Source organism: Pleuronectes platessa, chromosome 14 (assembly GCF_947347685.1).
Source record: "Pleuronectes platessa chromosome 14, fPlePla1.1, whole genome shotgun sequence".
Classification (NCBI taxonomy): domain Eukaryota; kingdom Metazoa; phylum Chordata; class Actinopteri; order Pleuronectiformes; family Pleuronectidae; genus Pleuronectes; species Pleuronectes platessa.
In genome coordinates this window covers 9,580,956-9,591,814 of record NC_070639.1, presented here as the reverse complement: position 1 = coordinate 9,591,814, position 10,859 = coordinate 9,580,956, and the positions used below count along the sequence as shown (strand labels likewise).

The following is a 10,859-nucleotide window of genomic DNA, read 5'->3' as shown; positions in this document are numbered from 1 at the left end:
TGCACCATATTGCACAGACTCCTGTAAATCTGCAAGCAAACGAATGAATGAGGCGAAAACATAGCCTCCTTCCAAATGAAAGTATTGAGTTTTTGGAGTTCTGTGAAACTGTGTCAAGGAAAGCAATGAAAGGGGATAAAATGCAACAAATCATTCATATTGTCACAACAATTTTATTGAAAAAGTTTAATTTTCTCTTTAAAAAACGTCAAGCTTGTCTCGCAGTACTAAAGCGCTCTGAGCATCATATTCTCTAAGAGTAAAATAAGATAAGATACATCTCATCTGTTACTTTGGCAAAAACACAACAGGCAGAGCTCCGTACTAAACTGGAGGAAAACGCACTACCATAAAAGGAGACATCCTGACGGTCGCACTCAGTTGAGGGGAAAGCTTTCTCTGAGCATACTACAGAAAACATCAGAGGGAGCAAGCAATGACTGAACACAATGAGCTGCAGATCTACTGTGACCAAAGATTCGACCAATTTAAGCGAAGCATCGGCCATTGTGTGCCGATCGACCTCGATGCTGGGGCCACAAACAAAAGAACATGGTCACTGAGAGGCGCAAAAATGGGTTTAACTCATTGTGTAACTGCAGCAGGTCGGAGACGTCAGCTGACCTGCTGCAGGCCCTTCATGTGATCCAGGACAGATTTGCATTCACGCAGCAAAGAAGAATGAGATCTCATGACACATTAAGGAGCGTTCACACTTGTGCTTAGAGCCAACCTCTTGTGATCGGATCACTCAGGACAAATGTTAATTTGATACCAGGTCTGACCGGCATCATAGAGAAGATCTATATACAGCATGTGGCAGTGTTTGATGGGCAGCAAGTTGATAATGAGCGCTATGGAAACAACTTTTTTTTTTTTTAAACAAACCATAATAAGAAAAAAAAAAAGCATGTTGCATATCATTGGCTAAGTATGTATTTATGGAGGCAATGCAGAATTTGGGCGTGATGCCAGGGCAGAGTATTGAGTTTAGACACCAGCTGATCACACGTCCTGGACCTTCATGGCCTCCTGTGGCCAGCCGTACGAGTCCAGAGTGAAGGAGTCGTAATCAGGACTGTAGATGTGAGACAGCACAAACGCCTCCTTGTCTTTAGGCTCGGGGTACACCGAAGCAATGTTGTGTTTGTAAGCGTGGTTGACAACCTGGCAGAGGGGGACACATAATGGAATATGTGTGAGTGATTGCTCAGATATTAAGGATTAAGTCAGTCATTCAAGAGGCAATTTGACTCTTCAATGTCACTTTACACAAGGTCTGTAAAGTAAGGATTTGATTTTTAAGACCATGATGAATGAAATTTAAGACCGTTGTCAAGAGCGTCAGACATGAAGGAATATTAAGGAATATTCCAGAATTCCTGAATACTGAGATAAATGCTGAGCTCTCACTTATCATATTTGTAGTTTGACTATAACGTGGTAATATCTGTATCAGTGAGAAAGAAACTACAACACACAGAGACATGACAAACTATTCATGCTGTCAAAACATTTCTCTTAAAAAGGAAACAAATTTTAAAGTGCAACAGAAGTTAAATTAGATGAACATTACTATAATTAAGACTTACTTGAAAACATTTAAAGACCTATTATGTAATATTGAAAACTTCTAAGGGCTTAAGGCCAAAAATTCAGATCATTACATTTCAGACGTTTTAATACACCATGCAGAAACCCAGTTGAAGTATGTTTTTATTTTAAACATGAATGATATTTTACTACATTCAGTTGAAATGATGGTTTTATTAGTAAGCTGCGAGAACATGTTTGATGTAAAAATAATGAAGTAGACATTTTAAATTAAAAAAAAATTAAATTAAAAAAATGTACTTATTTGAATTTTTCTTCTCCAAAAGATCTGGAAATATTTAACACATTAGTTTTTAGCTCGTCGTTCCATAACATCTGAAAACGCCACCATACCTCACCATTATATTTTAATGTAGGACTGTCATGTTGTAGAGGACACCTACCTTAACTGCTATCTTGAAGGACACCTCTCTGATGGTGCTCAGAGGAGGATAAAGTCGTCCCTCAGCCAGGTGCTCCTCTGTTACCATATCAGCTATCGCCTGGGAGTCACAATCAATAAAGTTCCACACGTCAGTCTCAGGTTCCCAACACGACATTTTGTTTTTAGAGCATCAATTAAGTAAATAAAACCAAACTTGTTGGACAAATGAACACTTGAACAAACATGAGTGTGATAAGAATGAACTAAAATGACAGAGACTATCGGTTTGGGAGCTAGGGAGCTGTCATCTCTTCAGTCTTTATATTAGGTCTATAGTCAGTAGGAGGAACGTACCTCTGCTGTGGTGAGGAAGATGTCGTCAGATATGTGGCGCACCCTGCAGGCTATAACACCCAAAGCCACTCCAGGAAAGACGTATGCGTTGTTTCCCTGCCCGGGGTAGAAGGTGCGTCCATCAGCCAGCGTCACCTTGTCAAACGGACTTCCACTGGCGAAGATGCCACGACCCTGATAACAGAGAAGAAGAGGAAAAAAAGAGAGGGATGATAGAGGTATCCTGTGACAGCAGAGGACAGTGACGCACAAGTGTGTTAGGATATAGATGGCAATATATAAAAAGGGAAGATTGACGGGGTATTTATCTCTATACAACCCGACAATAAAAGATGTCCTATGAATTTACTGGACAGCCATGTGTACCTGTTTTCTAAAAAAAAAGGAAAGATCACTTTCCAAATATTCTCATTTGGGAAATCTTACAAAGTCTAAAAATTCCTGGTCAGTTTGGTGCCAAATTTCCTGATATACTGGAACAGGCCCCGGAGATACACACAATATTTCTTGGCAAAAAAGACGATTGATAGCTAGAAAGTGCCCTGCCAGGGCTAATGCCTCTCTGTGTGAAAGACAGATTGATATGTATCTGTTCTTGTGGAGGGGTGGGTCCTGCCACACCCCTCCACAAAATGTCAAGGGAATTGGTTGACCTGCTTTTATGTAACACTGCTAACTACAGTAACTAACTAACAAACAACCATGAAAACATGACCTCCTAGCAGATGTAATGATGTTTGTGTTCTATGCTGACTTTGGGGTCTACGATCTGTTGAATGAGCCACCCTTCAGGGAGGCTGCACACCTCTCACCTCTGTGAGCGTGTAGCACTGCTCCGCCGTGCACTCCGCCTTGCTGGTGGGGTTGCTCAGGGCGAAGATGATGGGCCTCTCATTGAAGGACGCCATGTTTTTGATGATCTTCTCAGTAAACGCTCCTCTGATAGCAGCCACGCCTTCGCGTTCAGGACACAGAGGGAGAGTCCACAGTCAGTTTTACAACAGAAATGACTTCAATTAATGAGAGCATGTGAGTAACGGTTTATTTTGTAGGATTCATGAGTGCAATCACTGCATCTGGTTAAAATAGACTTACATAAAATGACATTGTAGTTTTAAGCTGGAACCGTTTTCTCTCCCTCTTTGTTTCCACAATAATGTCGTCGTAAAACATTAAAACACAGTGGATTTTAAGTGGAAATTATTATGGTCACTTTATCGCAGATTTGATTAGGAAACTGAAAATAGCTTCCACTTCATCATACATGCAGTGTATGAATTTGAGGTCCAGAATTAACAGTTATTCCTTGTGAAACTTTGAGGCTTCAGATTAAATAAACAGCATGAATTAGTCGATTTATAGCTAATTAGAAAGTTGTTACTGTGGTGAAAAAAACTGTAGAGAAAGGAAATTCACCTTTAACAGGTTTCTCTGTTTTTCCACTGATCAAATAAATGGATGAAAAAGACAATGTGGGTTATAAAGTGGTTTCATGTATTAAATACATAAAAGTTCTTTGAGGGATGTTTCAGGATGTTTAGTGCGACAGCGTCTTGATGACACCCCACAGCTTTACAGCAGAAATCTACCAGTTGAACTCACCTATGATGGCAGTGGGTTTGATGGTTTCCACGACCTCCTCCAGGGTCTTCAGGTGCGGGTGGTCGTGGGCAAACTCCTCTTTCTCGTGGTTTATATGACCTCTTCCCTAAAATTGTTTAAAACTGTGTCTTTTATAAAACTCCACATGGTGCTGTTGAGTTATTTATAAGCAGGGGACATCTGAGAGGACTGAAGAGGCGAGGAACACACAAACCTTCACAATGAGACCTTTGGAGTCGACCATCCAGATCCTCTTGGCAGCTTCCTCTCTGGATACCCCCTCTTTGGCCATGGCCATGATGAGCAGGTTAGCGATACCCAGAGCCGCCTGGTACAAGAAAGCAAAGTTGGGCAACTCCCCATCTGCCTCACAGTCTCTAGCTTTGAATATCAGTCTCATTTGTATCTCTCTGGGATTAACTGCAGTTATTTATATTTTGAGTCAGGATAAAAATCAGCCCAACGTGTCTTCTCACCTCGCCTGCTCCTTGGAAAACAAAGGTGTGGTCTAACAGTTTGTTCTTGGTGAGCTTCAGAGCAGCTAAGACCCCGGCAACAGCTACTGAGGCCGTGCCTGAAAGAAAAAACACATTTTCACTGAATCACTTTTGTAAAGAGGATTGAACTGAACACTGAAACATAAGACTGTTATTTTATATATTTTGGGCTCTTGATCTAGTAGTAAACAGGCTGAAACCTTGGATGTCGTCGTTGAAGGTGCAGTAGCGATGCCTGTATTTGTTGAGGATGCGAAAGGCGTTGCTGTTGGCGAAATCCTCAAACTGAATGAGACAGTCCATCCCGTACCTGCAGAGCGACAGAGAGTTGATCAGACACCACGATCACCTGAACGCCTCCCGCTCAATAACGTTTCCACTCACTTGTCTGTCACCGCCTGCATGAACTCATCCACCAGGTCGTCATATTCCTTTCCTCTGATTCTCTTGTGCCTCAGTCCGATGTACAGTGGGTCATCGAGCAGCGTCTGCGCCAGAAACACTTCAGTTAATCAGTGAATCATTAAGAGACAACTTGACATTACTCTCAGGATTCGGAGTTGATGATGCCTTTGATTCAGTAGAGGATTACACAAGTCACCTCAGTGACTCTATAAGCTCGTCTGATATGTAATCTGTGACGACTGATAAGAGGCAGATATGAAGCACTGCACCAGCTCATAAAACCTCATTCCTGCAGCTCAGCTAATACTCGCCTGGTTGTCAGTGCCGACGTCCAGCAGGACCGGGAGACAATTATGTGGCCGAACACCCCCACACGCCGTGTAGAGCGCCAGCTTCCCGACAGGAATCCCCATCCCGTAGCTTCCAAGGTCACCAAGCCCGAGGATACGCTCCCCATCTGTCACAACGATGGCCTGCACAAAGACAAAACACATAATGAGGCATTGTGTGTGTGTCTGTGTCTGTGTGCGTATGTGTGAAGAGCGAGCGTCATACCTTTATGTCTTCTTCTGGCCAGGAGTTGAGCATGGAGGCAATGTGTCCTTTGTCGTGGATGGTGATGAAGAGTCCTCTGCAAACAAGTAGTTTGGAAAGAGAAGATATTACTATTGGTGGCGTTGTACAGCCAAGATTAAAAAGATATGATAGAGATCTGATGACATTGACTTTATTTAATTCAAAGTAATTTCATCATCCGTTGTGTGTAACCTAAAGTGACATTACAACATTTTAATACTTTTTATAACCCCAATGTCAGTGTTTGAAACAAGCTCTTGATTGGTTTGGTTATAGAACTGAAAACTGCAGGAATGTCAGGAAAACAAGATAGGTTTTCCTGAAAGTTTTCCTGAGAGTCAGAGTCAGACTTCAACAAACCCCCCAGTGTGAGTCACACTCCTCTGTAAACCCTCACCGTGGTCTCCTGAACCTGCTGACATGCCAGACCGACGGTGGGCGTGTACACGATGGGCATGAACTCCTCGATGTAAGAGGTCAACAAACGGTAGAACAGCTTCTCGTTTCTGTCCTGTAGCGTCATCAACAGGATATACCTGAGAGGGAGAGAGAGAGAGAGAGAGAGAGAGAGAGAGAGAGAGAAATATCATGATTTATGGTTTGGAAATTTGCATCATGGTACATGACTTTAATCGAAAATACCTGAATACTAGAACGTATTGAGGTTTTAAACTACTAGAACCCTGTTGGCCTCTTTAGAAGCCCTTGTACTGCAGTGGATACACTTTTAATCACGCGATGAAAGACGAAAACAACTGTCGACAGTGACCCGGCACCAGATGTGACATGCTAAAGGAGATTTAACCAAACAAGTGGGACAGCCCCGATAACTATAAGCTCATGTAACATCTGCAGCTGCAGCGTGACAAATCTTGGTCTGCACTTCAGCAAAGGCGTTTAAAAATACAGAGGGTTTTTTCATCTTTTTTTCTAAATTATAAATGATTCATTGTTTGTATGAAAACAAAACCAGGCCCAGTAGAAATGTCCTGCGTTGTTCAGCAGTGAATAACATGAGGCTGAGCATTTACTCGGGTGAGCTGTGTGGAGTGAGAGGTTTAATCTATTTATTCTGTCCAATAGCGGGACAGCCTGAACTCACTCCCTCCCAAATCAGATCCACTTCTCTTTCCTCCTCCCTTCTTCAGCACTCTTTCCATTTCCTCTTGAATCTCACACACCAGATGAAACAAAAACCAACATAAGGAATGAACTCACTTTCTATGGTCACTTTATTTTACCGTGTGTATTTTCTGAACACACTCTTGTCCCAGTAAATTGTTCATACTGGTAGAGCTGGGTGTGAAATGTGACACTCTATTGGATAGTTGGTTTCTTATTAAAACCACAGTTTACAATCGATACCTCTACAGTTGCCCACAAGCTGCGTGCTTCCCAATTGAGGAGTATTTTTATGCTGAGCAACACTACAGCTTTAAGTTGTGTAGCAGCTTTCACTGTAGCTGCCCAACATAAGCTCTGCCTGCAAGGTCAGTTAAGGAGATACTACTGAGATACCGTTAATACCGATGCCTTAAATACCAAACATGAGAGAGGGAGAGAGACAGGCAGAGAGATAGGAGCAGAGAGAGGGAGAGCCACAGAGAGAAAGTTAATGTGGAGTACAATTTAAAAAAACTATTACCATCAGTGGGCATGGAACTTTTCACATGCAAACAGTATCGACAAATCAGAGGTCGATCGATATGGATTTCTAGGGGCTCATGTTGATATTAGGGAGGAAACATTTCTGATACTGATGTCAGCCAATATTTATATTTAAAAAATTGGTAATGATTCCTAAGATGTTGTTATCAAACCCTCATGGGTGAAGAAATGTAATTGAGACATGTATAAGCTCCCCCCTCACTTCCAACACTACAGCATGAACATGGACTGAAAGCATTGATGCACAGATGATGTATTCAGTGTTTCTTTTGCATCACTTTATAGTTATTTGTCGTTGTTTTGTCTTTTTAGTTTTGTATTTGCAATGTATTTGTTCAGTCTATGTCTGGCTGGGCCCTGGGGCCTGTGCCCAGTAGGGCTGCTCAGTAATCCATCCATGAACCAGATCAGTGTGAACGTGGCCAAGGAAAAGTCACAGATTAACAGAGTTAAGGTAAACCTATTAGAGTGAGCAGGTAAAGAGGCTCTTAAGTAAACTCATTAAGGTGACACTCCTGACCAGCAGCTGTAGTGACACCAGCCTACACACACACACACAACTCCAATTCAAATCACAGTACTATGGTGTTATAATATCACAGGACAACATATAATTACAAGCCCAAATACAGTAAAGAAGGAGATTAATTTGTATAATTATATTACGTTTTAGAAAAGACACTGAGGAGCTGTGGTTGTAAAAATGTAGGTTCAAGAGTGTATTACCCTTTGTCCATAAAAAGATGATACACATGACAAAATAGGTGGAATAAGTATATGTGTAAAACAGAGCAAATCACCCACGCGGTATAAGACATTTCTAACAATGTAAATTCTTTAAACTTAAATAAAATTCAAAGAATTCCCCAAAAGGCAAAACCACCAACTTCAAGTAGAGCTCCACTTCCTGACTGCTTGCACCCAACTAACCTGTGAGTCAGCGTACAATACAAGTGCTGCGTCCCACGTCCTCAATCTAAGCTATAAACTCAGTTGAAGCTTCTTTATCTGTGCTGGTGTCCTCATAGAACAGCAAGGCAGCGAAAAAAAGAGGAAAGTTATTCCCCCGTTGTAAGGTTTTTACAATAAAACCGCTGGTGAGTCACTTGCTGGATGTTTTTCTTTATTTCTGGCACAACCAGTGCAACTGCAGAATCTTTTGGAGGAGCAGTCTTTTCCTCTTTAACACTGAAAACTACTCTTTCCATAATGTGACTGCAAATGTTTTACCGTTATAACAGACAATATAAATGATGGAAAAGGTTAAGATTCTTGCTCAAGAGAATTTGCTTGTTAATTCAAACCAAGTCTACACTAAGGATTGACCCTTGAGGAACCCCCAAAAAAGGGGAAACTGAAGATTGTGAGTTTCCAACCACACCAGATTATTATTGTAACAGATTATCAGCAGACCCTTTTACACCCACCAAGGTTTTATTCCTCCACTTAGGTCGACAAGCATCTGAAGTATCCTTCTTTGGGTATCACAACCAAACATTAGGGGAAAGTAGGAATGGAGGCTGCATGAACTGACCACACCCACGCCTTTAAATAACTTCCGCTTCAAAACCCTTTTATTAACATCGAATTTATGATGTTATGATTTTACTGAGACTGGAAAACAGCAGAGACAGAGAAGGACGACTGTACAAGCAGGAACCATTCTGAACATTCAAAGCTCTGCCCACTTGACTACCTCACTTTAGATAGCAGCTTTGACACTCATGTGCTATTCCAGCGCTGCATAAATGTGGTATTTACTTGCTATATATGGTATTCTCTGTTTGCATTTGTTCAACCATCATAGCATATGGTATGTTGGACTTAATGTTGTCTGCTGGAACAGTCATGTGACTGTAGTGGCAACACACGTTCCCCGACACAGAGAAGATCATTGCTTGTTCTTTGCTACACATTTGCACAACTAGTGCGTTAATGTTGTATTTGTTGAAAAATGCTATAGCCTACTTATATTACATAACTATTATTTATACATGTTCTGTATTTATTGTGTAGAATTTCTCATGGGTGTTTTTGCAGTATTCCCAGAGCATTACAGGGCCTGTGGAAGACCAGTTTGCATGACCTCTGTATGTGGTGCATGGTCAATAACACTCATGTGCAGGTAACACTCTGAACATCACCCACATAACCCACCACCAGTATTATGACACAGTAATGACATGAGCCTAAAAGCACGTCAATAACTTATAACTGCACCTCTCAAATGAATTAATATTAAACTGAGGGTGTGATAAGATCTGTATATAGAGTTCTTCTAATAACAATATCATAATAAACTTTATTTATAAACCACTCTTTAAAAACGGACTTATCTGTGAATTTGCGAACAACGTTGAACGTTAAATGTTGGATATTTTAAAGCTGAATTAGCTCCTTATTCTTCAAAGTGAACAGTTTTGGCTTCTCTAAGTCAGTTATGACAGCAAACAAAACATTTGAGCTTTAGTCAAAACAAAAATATGAGGATGTGTGTACTTGGGCTCTGAGAACCTGTGACAATTAATATCCGATGTCACTGGAAACTTAATGTCATAAATGTTTTATTGAACAGGAGATTATTGTTTAATCTATGAAATATACAGCAGGTTATCAGGGGCACTTTGGGGATCAGTGTCGAACATTGCACTTTGTACTTTCAATAAAATTCATAAGCTGCAGAAGCTCTGTATGAGGGTGTGTGTGATTTGTACTGTGAACAGGTGCAAGAGGTTGTGAAGACTAGAAAAGCTCCATGTAAATGTCGTTTACAATTTGATGCTCTAAAACGCAAAATCTTGATATTGGCACACAGAGATCTCATTTATCAGCTGTGCAGTTTTCACAAACAGCACAGTGTTTTGACCTTACAAGTATATCACAATCGTCTTCTTGTTGCGTAGTTTTGTTTTTCAGTTATGACTGTCACACAAGATAATAAAAGAAGTTCTATGGATTTCATTCACAGTATGCGTCTGTTTTTAAAGGTTTAACCTGAGCCAGGTCATTCAACAATTATGGCAATCACCACTTCCACACAGCGTTAGGAGCATACAGCTGGTCGTTTACGTTATATATACAGTGAGATGTTTAAAATGCACTGGTCTCAGATCGGAATTCAGTTTGGCTCAGTTTACAAAGCCCAGGTATGGGAAAGGGAAAATGGTATTGAAGGATCTCTAGTTCACGACCTGGCCCTCACCTGGTGTTGTGGTTGAAACGTTGCCATGTGTCATTGTGTAGATATTTGCTCCATGAACCTGAGGTGTATTTTTGTGTATTTAAGGATACAGGCACTTGTGATCGTGAGGGAAAGTAGAAGACCCATTATGGATAGCTCACCTTGTTGAGGTGTGGGTTTCTGGTGATGTCATAGCCTCGCTTCTTGGTGCTGATGCTGCCCTTGCGGGTCTTCCCGGAGTGACAGACCCGCACAGCCTGGAAAGAGGCTCTGTCCGCCGGCAGGCTCCCAGCGGGGTGACCCGGGGAGCCGGCCAGGACCCTCAGCCCGCCCGCGGCCGTGCGCCTGCACAGAGACAGCGCTGCTCTGCCTGGGAGAGAGTTCATCCTGCCTGCAGACAACCAGGGAGACAACCAGGCTCAGAACCGGAGGCTGGTGGAAATACGAAGTCTTCTCCCGGTTACAAATATAAAGTATTGACAATAATGAATCCAGTAAACAACCTGCTGTAAGTCCACTAGCTTTACAGAAGCTGAGTCACTAGAGTGATTAACAACAGCTCATATTACTCCTTTATCTCAGTGCTAAGAAAAACATT

The 10,859-nt window shown here is 41.5% G+C and overlaps 1 protein-coding gene across 1 annotated transcript; it reads right to left on the bottom strand.

Annotated features, from left to right (window-relative positions):
* Window positions 1-157: 157 nt before the first annotated feature.
* LOC128455682 (NADP-dependent malic enzyme, mitochondrial-like) lies at window positions 158-5,944 on the bottom strand. The gene is given in 13 exon segments (XM_053439444.1): window positions 158-1,167; window positions 1,998-2,096; window positions 2,333-2,506; window positions 3,145-3,287; window positions 3,935-4,040; window positions 4,149-4,262; window positions 4,411-4,508; window positions 4,632-4,741; window positions 4,816-4,919; window positions 5,148-5,309; window positions 5,392-5,467; window positions 5,810-5,824; window positions 5,826-5,944. Coding segments are annotated over 13 exon segments (1,473 nt in total). The 5' UTR covers window positions 5,936-5,944; the 3' UTR covers window positions 158-1,005.
* Between the last annotated feature and the right edge of the window lie 4,915 nt (window positions 5,945-10,859).